Here is a 21,339-nt window from a genome sequence, read left to right on the forward strand (position 1 = left end):
CTATCTCTCTGTCAGGACTGTCTGATTCTGGAGAAGAGTGATATGCACCACCCGGTCTGCTCCTTCCAGGACGACTTCCAGGAGTTTGAGATGATCGATGACGAGGATGAGGAGGATGAGGAAGAGGAAGATGAAGACGAGGTGGATCCTGACGCTCCTCCCTCCCCCACCGCTTCCCCTCCTTCTTCCCCCACCCTTGGCACCCTGAAGAGCCGGCCCACCACCCTCAACCTCCCCACCACTGTCTCACAGGTACACATGCACGCACACACTCAACCTCCAACCTTATCACATTTAACACCAAACTTTGCATTCTGCTCTCCTCTGATTTGGTAAATTTTGCTGACCTCGCTTTTTTTTCTCTCTCTCTCAGGACTCACTGAACAACAACAGCAGTCTTTCTCCAAAGAAGGGCAGCTGGCAGGACTCTCTACGCAACCCTACCTCACAGGGTGAGTACTATGCTGTTATACTGTTACCACTCCCCCTACTCATTATTTAGCCAATACTAATCCACTGCCAACACCTAGCAGCTAATTTCCTCCAAATGTCCAAGTATTTAAAAAATAAATGTATACTTTTTTAAATGTTCTTGTTTGGGAGGCTACATGCACAATACAAAAATTCATATAATTGAATAGGTTTTTTTGTCCCTTTGTCCCGCATCCCGCAACCAAACAATCATGCCGGCATTTTATCATCATATTTAAACACAAGTAATAAAAAATAAAAAAGTTTGATTTGTTGTATTTTTCAGTCAGACATTCCGACCTGTCTCTTACAGTCATGTTGTGCTTATGAAAGATATATATCATAAGGATGTGGTACTGGTGATGTTAAACACTCCAATTGTTGTTGAGATCTGATATTCTGCGCAGCGCAAGATGAGACTTAGGCCTATGACATTGGCCTATGACATTGGCCTATCGTCAACCAATCACATTTCTCAAATCCTTTCGGGCTACGTTCCAGCTAAACTTAGCGAGGACAGTTAGCCTTAACTACTTTTAAAAAGTGTGTTTCTGACAAAGGTCATTTCGTTAAACTTTTGAGGCCATACATGGCCATATTTGTTCTACTTTACACAAACTCATTTTAAAAGCTCCCCTTCCTGTTTTAAATTTCCTGAGACCAACCAGAAGTGTTCCTTGTCCAAATATTCCCAGATTTTCATAAAACATGTGGTCTCTTTTCTGCATCACCAAATGTTGTGCGAGGCAAAAGAGTAGGCTAAGTGTGCTTCAATGAGCTTGTTCGGTGCAGCGGGTGCATTGCTCTGCCACTTCTCACAACGGTGCTCCTTCAGTAAAATTAGATCAAAGCTGAATCAAATCAAATCAAATCAAATGTATTTATATAGCCCTTCGTACATCAGCTGATATCTCAAAGTGCTGTACAGAAACCCAGCTTAAAACCCCAAACAGCAAGCAATGCAGGTGTGGAAGATCACATAATTATTCATTTGCATTCTACATAACAGAACCAAATATAATAGCTTAGTATAATGGTACTGTTACACCGAAAAACCCACCTTAGTCATTTCTTATGACATTTTAGGATGGTTAGCTGAATGGTCCAAGTTTTGTTATCATGCAGCCAAAACTCAGCAGCGTGCGCTACTAGGTAGAATTTACTTGGATTGAAACAAAATACAGGAAGGCTTTATAGTTTGTTGACACCATCTGCTCTAATTTGCTTATGAAAAAGTAATTGAAGAAGATTTAAATGCATATTCCTATGAAACTGATTGAGATCAAATGATTGGCATGCAGATGCAGTTTGGACATATCACTGGTAAAACGTGAAGAATTATCATTCCTAATTGACAGTGATGATGGCCTATTTTGAAATGAGCTATACTTGGTGTTTAAAGGTATTAAAAAGATAAACATTTCTTGAGACATTGTGTGCATGCACTGTATGCATATTCTATAATTAAACAAGAAGGCACGAGGGGGTGTGGTATATGGCCAATATACGACGGCTAAGGGCTGTTCTTACGCACGGCGCATCGCGGAGTCCCTGGGCACATCCCTTAGCAGTGGTATATAATCCATATACCACAAACTCCCGAGGTGCCTTATTGCTATTATAAACTGGTTACCAACGTAATTAGAGCAGTAAAAATTTATATTTTGTCAGCCAATCAGCATTCGGGTCGAACTTCCCAGTTTATGATGATATATATGTGGAATTCCTAGTCTCTGGCAGCGTTTGGAACTGCCTATCTGCAGTCAAGAAAGCAGAGTTTATCTCAGTCTATCCTGCCCTTCACTCCCTTGACCTTTTGGCCCTGACGGAGACATGGATCACCCCAGAGAACACTGCTACTCTAGCTGCGCTTCTCTCATACTCCGAGAGCATCTGGTCGTTGCGGTGGTGGCACAGGGATACTCATTTCTCCTAACTGGAGAATTTCTATTTTCTCCCTCACTCACCTGTCCATCACCTAATTTGACTGCCATACTGTCACTTGTCCACTCAAACTTAACATTGTTGTCATCTATCGCCCACCAGGTGCCCTTAGATAGTTCCTCAATGAGCTTGACACCTTGATAAGCTCATTTCCTAACGATGGCTGACCACTCTTCGTACTGAACGACTTCACCCTCCCGACATCTGCCTTTGATGAATTACTTTCCAACAATTTCTTTCCCCTCCTTTCTCACCCTTTCCCAATCCAACTCACTAGTCAGGCAAAATGCTTGACCTCATCTTTTCTAGAGGCTGTTTGCCTACTAACCCCTTCCAGGTCTCTGATCACTACTTTGTTTACTTTTCTGTCTCTCTCTCCTCCATCCCTATCCACTCAGCCCCTACCCAGATAGGCATGCGCCGTTGCAATCTTCTCCTCTCTTTCTCTCTCTCTCCTCATATATCCTATCATTCTCTCCCCCTACTCACTCCTCTTCAAACCTTTCATCTCTTCCTTCTGCTTAATCTTTCTCCCTTTGTCTCCTGATTCAACCTCTTCAACCTTACTCTCTTCTCTTTTCCCATACTATAACTCGCCCTGTATTATTTTCTCCTGGCCGGCTCGGCCCTTCCCTCCTGCTCCATGGCTGAGTGACTCATTGCGAGCTTAAAGTACAGGGCTGCAGGCAGCTGAGCAAAAATTGAAAGGAAAAAAAACTTCCAGAGGACCTATCATCCTTTCATTCCCTCTTCTTTACCTTCTCTTCTGTATCCACTGCTAAAGCCACTTTCTATCCCACCGTACCTTCTCCGCTATGCAATCTGGTTTCAGAGCTGGTCATGGGTGCACCTCAGCCACGCTCAAAGTCCTAAACGATATTATAACCGCCATCGATAAGAGACATTACTGTGCAGCCGTATTAATCGACCTGGCCAAGGCTTTCGACTCTGTCAATCACCACATTCTTATCGGCAGACTCAACAGCCTTGATTTCTCCAATGATTGCCTCGCCTGGTTCACCAACTACTTCTCTGATAGAGTTCAGTGTGTAAAATCGGAGGGCCTGTTGTCCGGACCTCTGGCAGTCTCTATGCGGGTGCCACAGGGTTCAATTCTTGGGCCGACTCTCTTCTCTGTATACATCAATGATGTCCCTCTTGCTGCTGGTGATTCTCTGATCCACCTCTACGCAGACAACACCATTCTGTATACTTCTGGCCCTTCTTTGGACACTGTGTTAACTAACCTCCAGACAAGCTTCAATGCCATACAACTCTCCTTCCGTGGCCTCCAACTGCTCTTAAATGCAAGTAAAACTAAATGCATGCTCTTCAACTGATCGCTGCCCACACCTGCCCGCCCGTCCAGCATCACTACTCTGGACGGTTCTGACTTAGAATATGTGGACAACTACAAATACCTAGGTCACTGGTCACCATAGCAGCACCCAGCCGTAGCACGCTGGTTACCCCCAAAGCCAATTCCTCCTTTGGCCGCCTTTCCTTCCAGTTCTCTGCTGCCAATGACTGGAACAACTGCAAAAATCACTGAAGCTGGAGACTCATATCTAGCATGGTTTTGGAGACTCCTCACTAGCTTTAAGCACCAGCTGTCAGAGCAGCTCAGAGATTACTGCACCTGTAGATAGCCCATCTGTAAATAGCCCATCCAACTACCTCATCCCCATACTGTATTTATTTATTTATCTTGCTCCTTTGTACCCCAGTATCTCTACTTGCACATTCATCTTCTGCATATCTATCATGCCAGTGTTTAATTGCTATATTGAAATTACTTTGCCACCATGGCCTATCTATTGCCTTTACCTCCCTTATCCTACTTCATTTGCACACACTGTATATAGACATTTTCTACTGTATTATTGACTGTATGTTTGTTTATTCCATGTGTAACTCTGTGTTGATTTTGTCGTACTGCTTTGCTTTATCTTGGCCAGGTCGCACTTGAAAATGAGAACTTGTTTTCAACTAGCCTACCTGGTTAAATAAATGTTTTAAAAAACACTACATTTAAAGCTTCAGGCTCTGACCATAGGAAAGCATTTTCCACCTTTTCCTCCCTCCTTAATCCTTAATCCTTCCTCCTCACTCTCTGCGGACAACTATTAACCACTTTGAAAAGAAGGTTGACAATGTCCCACCTTGCTATCTTAAGATGAATGCACTAACTGTAAGTCTCTTTAGATAAGAGCTTCTGCTAATTGACTAAAATGTAAATGTAAGATGTATTCAATAGGCTACATCTGTCTGTAATTTTTTTTATGAGGTCATTTGCAGGTAGGATGACCACATTTAAAATACGAAAATATGGGTCAACAAGATTTTGCGGGACATTCGCAGGACAGTGTACCATACATGAATAGAACATTTTGTCAGCATCCCCTGTAAATGACGTAATCATTTCTCAAAGTTTGTATCAAAAGGTTTAGACTATTTAATATTGTTATAGAAAATGCATAACATGTTAAACAGTTAGGAATTGACCATTTTTTAAACAGGATTGCGTGAAGTAGCAGCTAATATGGCTTTTTACTTGCTTTTGTAGTTCTTTGTCAAAGGCACCCTTTTTGTAAGTAGTTAGGGTTAAGGTTCCCCTCCAAGGTTAGATAGACTTTAGCCTGAAAGGAAAGGAAGGAAAAATGTGATCGGTTGACGATCGGCCTGTGACATTGGCCTACGTCTCGTCTTGCTGTACAGAATATCAGATCTCAACAATGATTGGAGAAGCGTTTAACAACACCAGTACCACATCCTTATGATACATACAGTGCATTCGGACCCCATGACCCAATAATGACAAAGTTAACAGGTTTTTTGACATTTTTGCAAATATATACAAAATTAAAAAACAGAAATACCTTATTTACATAGGTATTCAGACATTTTGCAATGAGACTCGAAATTGAGCTCAGGTGCATCCCGATTCCATTGATAATTCTTGAGCTGTTTATACAATTTGATTGGGGTCCACCTGTGGTAAATTCAAATGCTTGTACATGATTTGGAAAGGCACACACCTGTCTATATAATGTTCCAAAATTGTAAGTGCATGTCAGATCAAAATTCAAGCCAAGATGTCGAAGGAATTGTCCGTAGAACTCCAAGACAGGATTGTTTCGAGACACAGATCTGGGGAAGGGTACCAAACAATTTCTGCAACATTGAAAGTCCCCAAGAACACAATGACTGCCATCATTCTTAAATGGGAGAAAGTTTGGACCTACCAAGACTCTTCCTAGAGCTGGCCACCCGGCCAAACTGAGCAATCGGGGGAGAACAGCCTCGGTCAGGAAGGTGACCAAGATCCCGATGGAACCCAAAGTTCCTCTGTGGAGATGGAAGAATCTTCCAGAAGGAGAACCATCTCTGCAGCACTTCACCAATCAGGCCTTTATGGTAGAGTGGCCAGACGGAAGCCACTCCTCAGTAAAAGGCACATGACAGCCCGCTTGGAGTTTGCCAAAAGGCACCTAAAGTACTCTCAGACCATGAGAAACAAGATTCTCTGGTCTGATAAAACCAAGATTGATCTCTGTGGCCTGAATGCTAAGTGTCACGTCTGGAGGAAACCTGGCACCATCCCTACGGTGAAGCATGGTGGTGACAGCATCATGGTCTGGGGATGATGATTTCAGGATCAAGGGAAAGATGAATGGAGCAAAGTACAGAGAGATCCTTGATGAAAACCTGCTCCAGAGCGCTCAGGATCTCAGACTGGGGCGAAGGTTCACCTTCCAACAGGACAACGACCCTAAGCACACAGCCAAGACAATGCAGGAGAGTCTTTGGGACAAGTCTCTGAATGTCTTTGAGTGGCCCAGCCAGAGCCAGGACTTGAACCTGATCGAACATGTCTGGAGAGACTTTAAAATAGTGGCACTCCCCATCCAACCTGACAGAGCTTGAGAGGATGTGCAAAGAAGAATAGGAGAAACTCCCCAAATACAAGTTTGTAGCATCATACCCAAGAATACTTAAGGCAGTAATCGCTGCCAAAGGTGCTTCAACAAAGTACTGAGTAAAGGTTCTAAATACTTATGTAAATGTAATGTGTTATTTATTTTTAATACATTTGCAAACATTTCAAAAAACAGTTTTTGCTTTGTCGTTTTGGGATATTGTGTGTAGACTGAGAGGGAAAAAATATTTAATACATTTTAGAATAAGGCTGTAACGTGACAAAATGTGAAAAAGGTCAAGGGGTCTGAATACTTTTAGTGCAACGTTACAGGTTGGAGTGTCAGACTTAAATACGGGACAAATCAACAATTTTTGTTAATAAAATGCAGGACATGATAGTTTGGTTACGGGATGTGGTTAACCTATTTTTTTTATTGTTTTTATTTCACCTTTATTTAACCAGGTCGGCAAGTTGAGAACAAGTTCTCATTTACAATTGCGACCTGGCCAAGATAAAGCAAAGCAGTTCGACACATACAACGACACAGAGTTACACATGGAGTAAAACAAACATACAGTCAATAATACAGTAATACAGTATAAACAAGTCTATATACGATGTGAGCAAATGAGGTGAGGGGTAAGGGCAAAAGGGAGGTAAAGGCAAAAAAAGGCCATGGTGGCAAAGTAAATACAATATAGCAAGTAAAACACCGGAATGGTAGATTTGCAGTGGAAGAATGTGCAAAGTAGAAATAAAAATAATGGGGTGCAAAATATATATATTTTTTTAAATACAGCAGGGAAAGAGGTAGTTGTTTGGGCTAAATTATAGATGGGCTATGTACAGGTGCAGTAATCTGTGAGCTGCTCTGACAGTTGGTGTTTAAAGCTAGTGAGGGAGATAAGTGTTTCCAGTTTCAGAGATTTTTGTAGTTCTTTCCAGTCATTGGCAGCAGAGAACTGGAAGGAGAGGCGGCCAAAGAAATAATTGGTTTTGGGGGTGACTAGAGACATATACCTGCTGGAGCGTGTGCTACAAGTGGGAGATGCTATGGTGACCAGCGAGCTGAGATAAGGGGGGACTTTACCTAGCAGGGTCTTGTAGATGACATGGAGCCAGTGGGTTTGGCGACGAGTATGAAGCGAGGGCCAGCCAATGAGAGCGTACAGGTCGCAATGGTAGGTAGTATATGGGGCTTTGGTGACAAAACGGATTGCACTGTGATAGACTGCATCCAATTTGTTGAGTAGGGCATTGGAGGCTATTTTGTAAATGACATCGCCGAAGTCGAGGATTGGTAGAATGGTCAGTTTTACAAGGGTATGTTTGGCAGCATGAGTGAAGGATGCTTTGTTGCGAAATAGGAAGCTGATTCTAGATTTAACTTTCGATTGGAGATGTTTGATGTGGGTCTGGAAGGAGAGTTTACAGTCTAACCAGACACCTAGGTATTTGTAGTTGTCCACGTATTCTAAGTCAGAGCCGTCCTGAGTAGTGATGTTGGACAGGCGGGCAGGTGCAGGCAGCGATCGGTTGAAGAGCATGCATTTAGTTTTACTTGTATTGAAGAGCAATTGGAGGCCACGGAAGGAGAGTTGTATGGCATTGAATCTTGCCTGGAGGGTTGTTAACACAGTGTCCAAAGAAGGGCCAGAAGTATATAGAATGGTGTCGTCTGCGTAGAGGTGGATCAGAGACTCACCAGCAGCAAGAGCGACATCATTGATGTATACAGAGAAGAGAGTCGGTCCAAAAATTGAACCCTGTGGCACCCCCATAGAGACTGCCAGAGGTCCGGACAGCAGACCCTCCGATTTTACACACTGAACTCTATCAGAGAAGTAGTTGGTAACCGGGGGTGTTGCCAACATTTTGTATTCATTTAGGCTACACTGTGTAGCGAATGTCTCGCAAAGTCATCGTGTTGTCCCACATTTGGGTATTTTAAATGTGGTCACCCTAATCCCACCGGTACCTGTGGGCTTAAATAGGTACATATATACAGTACTAGTCAAAGTTTGGACACACCTACTCGTTCAATGTTTTTTCTTTATTTGTAGAATAATAGTGAAGACATCAAAACTATGAAATAACACATATGGAATCATGTAAGGGAAAGGGGTTACCTAGTCAGTTGTACAGCAAAACCAACTCCTCTGAATTAGAGAGATGCGGGGGGCTGCTATAGCTGGGCCAATGCTGGGGGAAAAGGCCAACAAAAACTAATCAGACAATTCCTCCATCAAACAACACTGTTTCATGACGCATCAGTGACATGGCAGGAGATGTTTTGACACAATTGCTACTTCGCATACAAGCCAGTGAATTATATGTGTTACAGCTGGATGAATCGACAGACGTGGCGGGCCTGGCACAGCTCCTGGCAGTAACTGCTCATTGTGTGGAACTGAGAAAAATAGGTTTTATTTACCTTGGTTTCAGAGTAAATGTATGCAGTTACTGCTAACATGACCCCCATTTTCTCCAGAACACAATACAATAGAGGCAGGATACTTGTCCACATGATTAAGCATGTATTTAATATAGCAAAAATGACATTAACTCATTTTCGACCAAATTAGTAGTTACTGCCTTTTTGTTTGGTAGGGCAGTATACTTGCGAACTATTGTTTGTACAGATGAACATGGTACCTTCATGCGTTTGGAAATTGCTCCCAAGGATAAACCAGACTTGTGGAGGTCTACAATTTTTTCTTGACTGATTTCCCCAGGATGTCAAGCAAAGATGCACTGCATTTTAAGGTAGGCCTTGAAATACATTCACAGGTACACCTCCAATTGACTCAAATTATGTCAATTAGCCTATTAGAAGCTTCTAAAGCCATGACATCATTTTCTGGAATTTTCCAAGCTGTTTAAAGGCACAGTCAACTTAGTGTATGTAAACTTCTGACTCACTGAAATTGTGATACAGTGAATTATAAGTGAAATAATCTGCCTGTAAACAATTTTTGGAAAAATTACTTGTGTCATGCACAAAGTAGATGTCATGGCCGACTTGCCAAAACTATAGTTTGTTAACAATACATTAGTGGAGTGGTTGAAAAACTAGTTTTAATGACTCCAACCTAAGTCTATGTAAACTTCTGACTTCAACTGTATGTGGGAGTGGATTCTCGACCCTCACTAGAATGAAGCTAAGTACAGGCACAGACTGTGTGGAAAATGATTTAAGACTGAGACTCTCTCCAATACCACCCAACATTGCAGAGTTATGTGAATCATTTCAAGCACACCCTTCTCATTAACCTGTGGTGAGTAATTCACCATTTTTGATGAACAAATAAGGTTTTATATGTAAGATGGTTAAATAAAGAGCACAATGATTGATTATTATTATATTATTATTTGTGTCCTGGTCCTATAAGAGCTCTTTGACACATCCCATGAGTCGGGTTGTGACAAAAACTCACACTCATTCTTATGTTTAATAAATGTATCGTGTAGTGTGTGTGTGTGGCAGGCTTACAATGATGGCAAAAACAACACGTGAGAGTGTGCTGACCCTGGTGCTAGAGGGGTTAAGCAGCTGGAGGTTGAATGTTTGGAGGGGTACGGGACTATAAAAAGTTTGGGAACCACTGCCTAAAGATATTTTTATGTATAACAGTTTTTGGATGAAACATTAAATTTAGCATTACTGCTATTAACCAATAGAAACGCATTGAATAACAGATTTACTACCTGGAACAACAGATAGTAAAAAACAAATCTGAGAGATAAAAGAAAGATCAGGAAACTTTTTTTTCATTTATTTATTCCCTTATTTAGGCACTAAACTACTGTATCTACATATATACTTACATCATTTTTTTAAACTGGTACCGTGGATCTTCAGGCAAGTCTCGTGAGGCTTGTGGGCTTCCTGGAGAACATCATCATGTTTGTGAGTGTCTCAGCTGTCCACAGAGGGTTCCTATTAGTGTGTAGGCCAAACCGTTCGGAGGCTATAGACGTTTTTGGGAGAAGACCGATTTTTGGGAGAAGAGCGCTCTAGCTCTGCCACCTTTCCACAAGCAACCAAGGCTCTCCAACATATCTAGAAAATAGAAAACTCGATAATAGTATGAAATCGATTCGCGATAATGTTTTCTGCATGTTGGAATAGAAAGTGTACCCTTCTTGCTTTTGATTTATGAGCTCCGCCAGGCATCAATGAGGTTGTTATCAGTTGATGTTATTCTTTAATAACACAGACCCCAAAGCAAATCAGGGGGAGGAAGATTTAGGGGGAGGTGAAGGAAGGTTTATTCTTATTCAAAGAGGATGAATCATGCGGGGAGGTAGATGTTCATGTTCCCCTGTCCTCAGTGATTCTCTCCTGTGATTCTCTCATGTGGTTCTCTCCACAGAACAAAGGGGCAGGATGTAGTGTTATAACTCAGCCCTAGCCTGGTGTTGACCAATTTAGAATTCCTTGCAATAAAACTGGTGCAATGGCCAAATAACAAATATCCTATTTCAGGTTGGACCAATGAGAACGTGCCACAGGACTGACATTCCTAACAGATGTTGAACTGAAAAGCAACTATTTCCATTGATAATTCCCTATTGACTTTTAGTGCTTTTGACCTCTTGTCCTCCGCGTTGTGTATTTATCTTCGAAATGATCTTATGTTGGAGAACCTTGGTTGCGTGTGGATTGTAGTTGGTCTTTTAGATTTGTCCCGCATGTCCAGAATGGTGTTCATGTCTGTCCCAATAACAAGTTGGAATTCAGTTAATTTAGCTTGCGTAGCTGGGATCTCACCTCGTTGTAGGACTCCCTCTGTTTTAGCAGTTTGGTTACACAGGCCTGGGTAGATGCTGATCCTCTTCCGTGCATTGGGTCAGACGCCTGGATTCCGCTGCAAGGTTAACAAATCGCTGCTTACTTCAAAGCTGTGGATCGGTACAATCATACAGCAAGCTGTTGCGGAGTTGACCCATTCGGTGCGTAATGTTAATCAGCGGCATGGGACCACCTTTCCTGAAGGAACAGTTCATAGAAAAGATTGCTTATGAAGGAATGCCCTAGCTTTCTAAGGAAACGTTTTTCTACAAATGTTTGTATGATCATTTATCTACCTCTTAGTATTGTCTTTAGATGCTGTGTCTTTAAATGTTACAGAAAGCTGTTGTCCTCTGCTTGCAGGCCGTCTGTCTCCAACCCACTCTTGTCTGGAGGATGGGAGTCACGTGATGGGCCAATGCCCCTCCCAACCAGCCCCCCAGGCCCCAGGGTCCCAGAGCAAAGGTACTCCCCCCAAACAGGCAGGGGAGGGCGCCTACCCCCAGTCCCCTCGCAGGCCCCTCCTTTGCGACATGGAAGGCAACAGACGGGAGAGGCCTGAATACGGTAACAAACAAAATGGCTGCCTGTCAGAGTTCAGAGGTCATCATTCCCCATAAACATGAAGTGACGTGATGTGAAAGTGTAGTCCTCACTGGCCAGAGCTATAGATAAAGACTTTGGCAAACTCCGTTTGGGATTCTCTAAAGAATGGGCTCTATTTTGACACCAATAGTTCTTAGTCCAATTTGTGAGAATTCATTTGTTATTGAGTATTTGGACGCAACACAAGAATAGTTTGCATAGGTCGGTTTATCTCCTGCTCCCCTCACTGCCATCCCCACTTTGGTGACTTCTGGTTCAAATCTGCTATTGTTATAATGCTCACATGATCAATTCTTATTTCTCTCATTTCTCATTTCTCTCTCTACCATCTCTCTTTATCTATCTTCACTCTTTCTCTTCCCTCTCTCCCCTTTCCCCTATATCTCCCTCTCTCCAACAGGCTCCTTCGGTCAACACAAGTCTCACCCGGGCTCTAATGAGGTCATTAACTCCTCAGCTGACCCTCTGATCTTCAGAGTTCCATCCCTGGATGACCAATCCCAATGCTCTGACACTGAGGTTGACCACGACCTCAACAGCGCTGACCACAACCACAAACTTTCACGGTCCTGCACGTCCACCCAGCGACGTGCCACCGACACCTACACGGTCACCACTGAGTCAGGCCTAGACCCGGAACTGGAGAACGATCCAGACGGGACCAGTCGATGCCTGTCCTCCACTGCTCCCATTGGGGGGAATGACGGAGCTGACACCCCTCTGTCAGATGAGGAGCTGGAGAAAGATTTTGACGTAGAGTTTATGTGTAAGGAGACTTATGACATGGTGTGTAAGGAGAACCAGAGCTCAGTCTATGTTGAGTTCCCCTCCATCGAGCCCTCTGAGCTGGCTTCCTTCTCCAGCTACATGTCATCAAGCCGCTCTGATGTTCTCGACCAATCCCGAAGCACTAATCAGAGCCAGCGTCCAGGTGCAGCTATTGAGGTGGCCAATGACTCCAACTCTCCATCCTCGGACCCGGGCATTGCTGACATGAACGCCAAGCGGTGCTACACCACCTCAGACCAAGACCAGGACCTGAGCTCTCCCGGGTCAGACTCAGACATCGAAGGGGAGCTTGAGGCAGCATTCGCCTGCGGAGGACCCCTGGTCTCCAACATGATCTCTTCCATCTCAGAGACAGAGCTGGACCTGACCAGTGATGACAGTAGTAGTGGACGCTCCTCCCACCTCACCAACTCCATCGAGGAGGCCAGTTCACCCACCTCCGACCAGGAACTGGACCCGGACACCGAGTTAGAACAGGACAGTGGAATTGTGGGAATGAAGGTATCACTCCTCCTTGGCCAGCCCGACCCCATCAAAGAGGACTCACCCTTACCCTCACCTTCACAACTTTTCTCCTCAACCCTGGCCACCCCCTCCCCTGCTGACTCCCTCGTCCTACCTCCAGAGCCCTATGATGACGGCCAGGCTCTGATGGGCCTACAAAGTGTAGATGATGATGATGATAATGACTTGCCCTATGAGCACCAGGCCGACCCAGATGAGACCCTGCCCCCAGCCCAGCACTGTGAGGACAGCATGTCCAGACAGATGGTCCTCCAGATAGAACCAGACCACAGCCTGGAGAGCTTCAAACGCTCCTTCTACCTGCCAGTAGGACCAAGACTCATACCCACCCATGCTGATGACTACGATGGGAACAGTGAGGGAGGGTCTGAGTCGGAGAGCGAGGATGAGCTGAGCGAGAATTCAGACTCACCTTGGTTGCTAAGCAACCTGGTGAACAAGATGATCTCGGAGGGGTCTTATCCAATCAGCTGTCCTGAGGACTGTTTCAAGAGGTCAGTGTCCATCTCGGACACCATCTCACCCTCCTCGGACATCGAGCCAGACGCGTTCACCGAAGCCACGGACGAACAAATGCAGAAATCTGGGACGAAGAGATCGGAGGAGGAGGATAAAGAAGGGACAGGCCTGAGGAAGGAAGAGAAGGATAGAGATAAGAGGGAGAAGAGTGCAGAGCCACCCAAAGGGAATGCAGGGAAAGCAAACGAAAGATTTGGCTCCTGTCTGTACATGAACAATCCTACAGCTGACACCATCAGACCGGTGATCGTGGAGCGCTATGGCAACAGGATATCCACAGACAACAACCACACTCAGGACTCTGAGAAAGACACCAGCCCTAAATCTGGCAAAAACACCAAGAAGAAGGATGAGGAAATGGATGTTATTGTGGAGCCTGATAATGACCTGATGATGCTGGAGCGGAGGAAGGAACTGGACTCTCCCAGTCTGAGTGACAGCGTAGCGAGTGACAAGGACGAAGGCCGCGAGATGGAGGCCAAGCCCACCGGACGCTCTACGGCCTCCCTGGAACGCATCACCACGGTCAAACACAGCATGACGCTGGACATCCCCACTGCCCAGACCAACCGATGCTTCAGCCTCACCTACTCCACCGACAACGATGAGGAAGAGGAGGAGGAAGAGGAAGGAGACTGCTCCCCGTTCCTGAGCTGCCTGAGGAAGCAGTCATCCTATCGTGGCAGCAATCAATATCTGGACAGCTCCCCGCCTATCGATGAGAGCGTCCGGGACCTCCCCCTGTCAAAGCAGGACCCCCCCCTGTGTGTGAGGGACCTCCCCCTGCAGGCCCTGCGGTCCAGGCCAGATGATGATGGTCTGGCGTACGACTCCATGAAGTACACTCTGGTGGTGGATGAGAACACTACACTGGAGCTGGTCAGCCTCAGGCGGTACGTACGGAAAGGGCACACCTTCATTAAGGGTTTAGGTGGACATCATTTAAGTACATGTAGTTGTTTAATTACTAACCTGTGTGAACCGTGTCCCTCCCAGATGTACCTCAGTGCTGAGTGACGACAGTGAGCTGTCTACACTGTGTGATGATGACCCTCTTGGGACGCGGGAGGTGGGAAACGGACAGGGGAATGGAGGGGTGCGGCCAGAACTCCTCAGCTCGTCAGAAGACTCCTCCCCTGAGGCTGACATGCACTTCTCCAAGAAGTTCCTCAATGTGTTTGTCAACAGCACCTCTCGATCCTCCAGTAAGTAGGATGCACACTAACAGACTAACTAACTACAGTGCCTTTAGAAAGTATTCATACCCCTTGACTTATTCCACATGTTGTTGTGTTGCAGCCTGAATTCAAAATGGATTAAATAGGTGTTTCATTCTCACCCATCTACACACAATAACATGTTTTTAGAATGTTTTGCAAATGTATTGAAAATGAAATACAGAAATATCTCACTATCTCACACCCATAAGTCAATACGTGTTAGAATCACCTTTGGCAGTGATTTCAGTTGTGAGTCTTTCTGGATAAGTCTCTTAAGTATTTTGCACAACAGAATTGTACAATATTTGCACCATATTATTTTTTTAATTCTTCAAGCTCTTTCCAGTTGGTTGTTGATCATTGCTAGACAGCCATTTCAAGTCTTGCCATAGATTTCCAAGCCTATTTAAGTTAAAACTTTAACTAGGCCACTCAGGGACAATCAATGTCATCTTGGTGAGCAACTCCATTGTATATTTGACCTTGTGTTTTAGTTTATTGTGCTGAAAGGGGAATTCTGCTGAAAGGTGAATTTGTCTTGGAAAGCGATTGAAGGAGATTTTCCTCTAGGATTTTGCCTGTGTTTAGTTCGATTCCGTTTCTTTTTTCATCCTAAAAAAACTCCCTAGTCCTTGCCAATGACAAGTATCCCATAACATGATGCAGCCACCACCATGCTTAAAAATATAAAGAGTGGTACTCAGTGATGTGTTTTGTTGGATTTACCCAAATAATAATGCTTTAATTTCTTTCGCACATTATTTGCAGTTATACTTTAGTGCCTTATTGCAAACAGGATGCATGTTTTGGAATATTTTTTATGTACAGGCTTCCTCCTTTTCACTCTGTCATTTAGGTTAGTATTGTGGCCAATGTTGATCCATCCTCAGTTTTCACCTATCACCTATCACAGCCATTAAACCATTTGCCTCATTGTAAAATTCCTGAGCAGTTTCCTTCCTCTCCGGCAACTGAGTTAGGAAGGATGCCTGTATCTTTGTAGTGACTGGGTATATTGATACACCATCCAAAGTGTAATTAATAACTTCACCATGCTCAAAGGGATATTCCATTTCTACTTTTTGTATTTTTATCCATCTACCAATAGGTGCCCTTACTTAGTGAGGCATTGGAAAACCTCCCTGGTCTTTGTGGTTGAATCTTTGTTTGAAATTCACTGCTCGACTGAGGGACCTTACGGATAGTTGTATGTGTCGGCTACAGAGATGAGGTGGTCATTAAAAAATGTTAAATGCTATTATTGCACACAGAGTCAGTCAACTTGGTATGTGACTTGTTGCTCCTGAACTTATTAAAAGCTTGCCATAATAAAGGGGTTGAATACTTTTTGACTCCTTAAACATAATTCCACTTTGACATTATGGGGTGTTGTGTGTAGGCCAATGACACAAAATCTAAAATTGATCCATTTTAAACTGAGGCTTTAACACAACAAAATGTGGAAATGGTCACTAACAATGTTACTGCACCTCCCAATCCTCTGTAAGCAGGCTACAAACTAACTAGCTAACTAATTCCTTAACTATCTAACTCACTGTATCTCATAATCCTCCAGTAACTAATACTGAACAAAAATATGAATGCAACATGTAAAGTGCTGGTCGCATGTGCTGAAATAAAAGATCCAATCCATTTTCCATACGCACAAATAGCTTAGTTCTCTAAAACTTTGTGCACAAATTTGTTTACATTCCTGTTTGTGAACATTTCTCCTTTGCCAAGATAATTCATCCACCTGACAGGTGTGGCATATCAAGAAGCTGATTAAACAGCATGATCATTACACAGGTGCACCTTCTGCTGGGGACAATAAAAGGAAACTCTAAATGTGCAATTTTGTCACACAACACAATGCCACAGATGTCTCAAATTTTGAGGGAGCGTGCAATTGGCATGCTGACTGCAGGAATGTCTGCCAGAGCTGTTGCTAGAGAATTTATTGTTCATTTCTCTACCATGAGCTGCCTCTAACGTCATTTTAGAGAATTTGGCTATACATCCAATCGGACTCATGACTGCAAACCACGTGTAACTACGCCAGCTCAAGACCTCCACATCCGGCTTTTACACCTGTGGGAAATCCATACACCAGCCACCTGGACAGTTGAGGAAACTGAGGAGTATTTCTGTCTTTAAAAATGCCCTTTTGTGGGGAAAAACTAATTCTGATTTGCTGGGCCTGACTCCCCAGTGGGTGGGCCCTCCTCCCTGGGTGGGGGTGGGCCCTCCCCTCCCTCCCCTCCCTCCTCCCTCCTCCCAGGCCCACACATGGGCCCTCCTCCCTGGGTGGGGGTGGCCTCTCCCAGGCCCACACATGGGCCCTCCCTCCTCCCAGGCCCACACATGGGCCCTCCCTCCTCCCAGGCCCACACATGGGCCCTCCCCTCCCTCCTCCCAGGCCCACACATGGGCCCTCCCCTCCCTCCTCCCAGGCCCACACATGGGCCCTCCCTCCTCCCAGGCCCACACATGGGCTCCCTCCTCCCAGGCCCACACATGGGCCCTCCCCTCCCTCCTCCCAGGCCCACACATGGGCCCTCCCCTCCCTCCTCCCAGGCCCACACATGGTTGCACCGCTGCCCAGTTATGTAACATCCATAGATTAGGGCCAAATGAAATTATTTCAATTGACTGATTTCTTTATATGAACTGTAACTCAGTAAAATCGTTGAAATTGTTGCATTCTGTTTTTATATTTTTGTTCAGTTTAACTTACTGCATCTCACAATCCTCCAGTAACTAACTAACTAAATATATTTTTTAATAACCTGCCCACGGACTGCGGTTGAAAATTAGCCGGCTGGCTAAAACCGGCACTTTTACTGAAACGTTGATTAATGTGCACTGTCCCTGTAAAAATAAAATAAACTCAAACTCAATCTTACTGCATCTCACAATCCTCCAGTAACTAACTAACTTTCTGGCTCTCACAATCCTCCAGTAAGTAGGCTACAGACCAACTAACTAACTACAAACTAACTATGAGCACCTAAACAATTTTAGCTACTAGCAAGGGGGATGGGGGCTGTAGTCAAACATATTATTGTTGTGATGAAAAAAGTGGTGAATGAAGCTTATACTTGGGGTTTCATACCATTTTGACTCTCATTTAATAAATCATATGATAAATGAGGGTCCATGTTAGCTCTCCCAAGCTGTAGCGTGATAAAAGATCACTGAACCATCATTAACCTCTCCATTCACTTCATTAATGAAGGATCATATACATAATTAATGGTCTATTACAAATGGGAAGAACAAGAATTTCATCAACATAAGTTATTTTGACAGATGCAGTTATCATTTATTTAGATTTTATTCAGAGAGGTCCTATGGGTTACATTAATGTACCGCCCAACAAATGTATCGGCGTTTTCACTGGGGTGTGTGTTTACCTGTGCAGGCACAGAGTCGTTTGGGCTGTTCTCCTGTACCATCAATGGAGAAGAGCGGGACCAGACACACAGGGCTGTCTACAGGTGAGTCATAGCATTCAGAACATCATTTATAGACATACGTACTGTGTTATATAAACAGAGAGCAACACAACAAGCAATCTGAAATCCTGATCAGACAGTGTCGGCTTGGGTGGAATATACATGGCAGTGACAAAAAGCGAAGAAATGTATGCAGTCTGCATTTGATGGTGAGTTATTCCAGATTGGGAGAAAGAAAGGACTTGAGTTCCTGTACGTTACCACAATCGCAACACCATGAGTTGTTAATCATGAGACAAACCCCTCCGCCTTTGTTTTTCCCTGACAGTTCTTTCTTTCTGTGTGCACGATGAATGGAGAACCCCCGCTGACTGGACAGAGCTATGATTCCGTGAAACAGAGTATGTTACAGTCCCTTATGTCTCACTGAAAGAAGATCCTCACCCTGAGCTCATTTACTTTATTGACCAGGGACTGAACGTTAGCGAATAATATACTTGGAAGTGGTGGATGGTTTGCTTGCTGTCTGAGTCTGACTAGCAGCCCACCCTCTCCTTTGGCGTCAATGTTTTGGTGTAGTACATGGACTGCCTCGGGAAGGCAAAAGTTATTTTTGGCAGTAGGAAATAATACTAGAAACGTTCTCAATAAAATAATGCAAAAAATAACGCAAAAATGAACTGCTGAGTTGGCTAGGAGCTAGAAACAGGGTGATTGTGTCTGTCGGCGTCATCTTTTCTATATAGCTACAGTGGGGCAAAAAGGTATTTAGTCAGCCACCAATTGTGCAAGTTCTCCCACTTAAAAAGATGAGAGAGGCCTGTAATGTTCATCATAGGTACACTTCAAATATGACGGACAAAATTATTTAAAAAAATATTTGGTCACCTACAAACAAGCAAGATTTCTGGCTCTCACAGACCTGTAACTTCTTCTTTAAGAGGCTCCTCTGTACTCCTCTGTCCTCCTCTGTCCTCCACTCTGTACTCCTCTGTCCTCCACTCGTTACCTGTATTAATGGCACCTGTTTGAACTTGTTATCAGTATAAAAATCCCTTGATTGATGGCAGCATTCGCACAAAACTGAAAGAGTGAACCACCGCATTTAATCATGGCAAGGTGACTGTGAACATGGACGTGTACAAACAGAAGAACTATAACCTCTGATAGGCAATTAACAGAGGTAAACCGAGAGACTGATTAACATCTCCAGGCCGTCAAACTGTTAAACAATCATCACGAGACAGCTTCTGCCCGGTACCCTGCCCTAAACTGTCACTATCTAGCTAACATCCGGTACTCTACCCAGCACCTGAACCGGCAGGGTAGCCTAGTGGTTAGAGCGTTGGACTAGTAACCGAAAGGTTGCAAGTTCGAATCCCCGAACTGTCACCACCTGGGTATCACTCTGTGTGTGTTTGTGCCCCCTGTTCCATTCCTCAGTAACTGAATCATTTTTATCTCCCTAGCCTTTATACGACTATCATCCAGCACTTCCTCTCCCCCTTCTCTCCCTCCCTAAGTGTGTCTCTGCTGTTTCTTCAGCTAACAGCCTCTCCTCTGGGAGACACCTGATACCCAGACAGATGCTGCTTCCTCCTCACTAAAACCCAATAATGTGTGTGTGTGTGTCTCTACCCTCTGACCTCTGTCTCCTTCCGCGTACAGGTTTATCCCCAGACATGTGGATGAGTTGGAGCTGGATGTGGACGACCCTCTATATGTCGAGGAAGAGGAGGATGACTACTGGTACAGAGGCTACAACATGCGGACGGGAGAGAGGGGGATATTCCCAGCCTTCTACGCCCATGAGGTCATAGGGCAGTCCAAGGAGATAATGGGTGAGTAAAATATTAAGGGGGCAGGTAGCCTAGCAGTTAGAGCATTGGGCCAGTAACTGGAAGGCTGACCCTGCAAAACAACACATTTCACTGCACATATCAAATCAAATCAAATTTATTTATATAGCCCTTCGTACATCAGCTGATATCTCAAAGTGCTGTACAGAAACCCAGCCTAAAACCCCAAACAGCAAGCAATGCAGGTGGAGAAGCACGGTGGCTAGGAAAAACTCCCTAGAAAGGCCAATACCTAGGAAGAAACCTAGAGAGGAACCAGGCTATGTGGGGTGGCCAGTCCTCTTCTGGCTGTGCCGGGTGGAGATTATAACAGAACATGGTCAAGATGTTCAATGTTCATAAATGACCAGCATGGTCGAATAATAATAAGGCAGAACAGTTGAAACTAGAGCAGCAGCACAGTCAGGTGGAAGTTGAAACTGGAGCAGCAGCATGGCCAGGTAGACTGGGGACAGCAAGGAGTCATCATGTCAGGTAGTCCTGGGGCATGGTCCTAGGGCTCAGGTCAGTTGAAACTGGAACAGCAGCATGGCCAGGTGGACTGGGGACAGCAAGGAGTCATCATGTCAGGTAGTCCTGGGGCATGGTCCTAGGGCTCAGGTCCTCCGAGAGAGAGAAAGAAAGAGAGAAGGAGAGAATTAGAGAACGCACACTTAGATTCACACAGGACACCGAATAGGACAGGAGAAGTACTCCAGATATAACAAACTGACCCCAGCCCCCCGACACATAAACTACTGCAGCATAAATACTGGAGGCTGAGACAGGAGGGGTCAGGAGACACTGTGGCCCCATCCGAGGACACCCCCGGACAGGGCCAAACAGGAAGGATATATATCCTACATATCCCATGTATGTTACAATATTTTATATTCATGTCTGGTAGGAGAACAGTTCTACTGGAAAATGTCCTTTCTATACTGAGTATGTCAAGTGTTGACAGTGTTTCATCACTGGAGACACATAACCTGAATGTCAATAAGATAAAATAAGATAAAATGCTTCCCATCTGATGTCACTTCCTGTGTGTGCACTTCCTGTAGGAATGAAGAGGAACCCAGCCTGGATGGACAGTTTCAGTGTTCAGTTCCTGGGTTCTGTGGAGGTGCCCTATCACCAAGGCAATGGCATCCTCTGTGCTGCCATGCAAAAGGTAAACAGGAAATGCATCACTCTGGGTTGGGTGAACCTACAGGTCATAGGGTCCTCAATAGTCTGAATGAGACAGTCT

The 21,339-nt window shown here is 44.4% G+C and overlaps 1 protein-coding gene across 2 annotated transcripts in view; it reads left to right on the plus strand.

The window, feature by feature from the left end:
* Positions 1-21,339, plus strand: part of LOC109867232 (C-Jun-amino-terminal kinase-interacting protein 2-like) — a 136,373-nt gene that overhangs the window by 108,878 nt on the left and 6,156 nt on the right. Inside the window, exons 3-10 of one of the 2 annotated variants that reach the window (XM_020456260.2) lie at positions 16-252; positions 374-452; positions 11,496-11,699; positions 12,139-14,464; positions 14,568-14,776; positions 18,216-18,291; positions 19,918-20,090; positions 21,152-21,261. In XM_020456260.2, coding sequence (XP_020311849.1) covers positions 16-252; positions 374-452; positions 11,496-11,699; positions 12,139-14,464; positions 14,568-14,776; positions 18,216-18,291; positions 19,918-20,090; positions 21,152-21,261 — 3,414 coding nt within the window. The remainder of the gene's footprint in view (positions 1-15; positions 253-373; positions 453-11,495; positions 11,700-12,138; positions 14,465-14,567; positions 14,777-18,215; positions 18,292-19,917; positions 20,091-21,151; positions 21,262-21,339) is intronic. The other variant, XM_020456261.2, reaches the window with a different exon arrangement.

This window comes from Oncorhynchus kisutch, linkage group LG22 (assembly GCF_002021735.2).
Source record: "Oncorhynchus kisutch isolate 150728-3 linkage group LG22, Okis_V2, whole genome shotgun sequence".
NCBI lineage: Eukaryota > Metazoa > Chordata > Actinopteri > Salmoniformes > Salmonidae > Oncorhynchus > Oncorhynchus kisutch.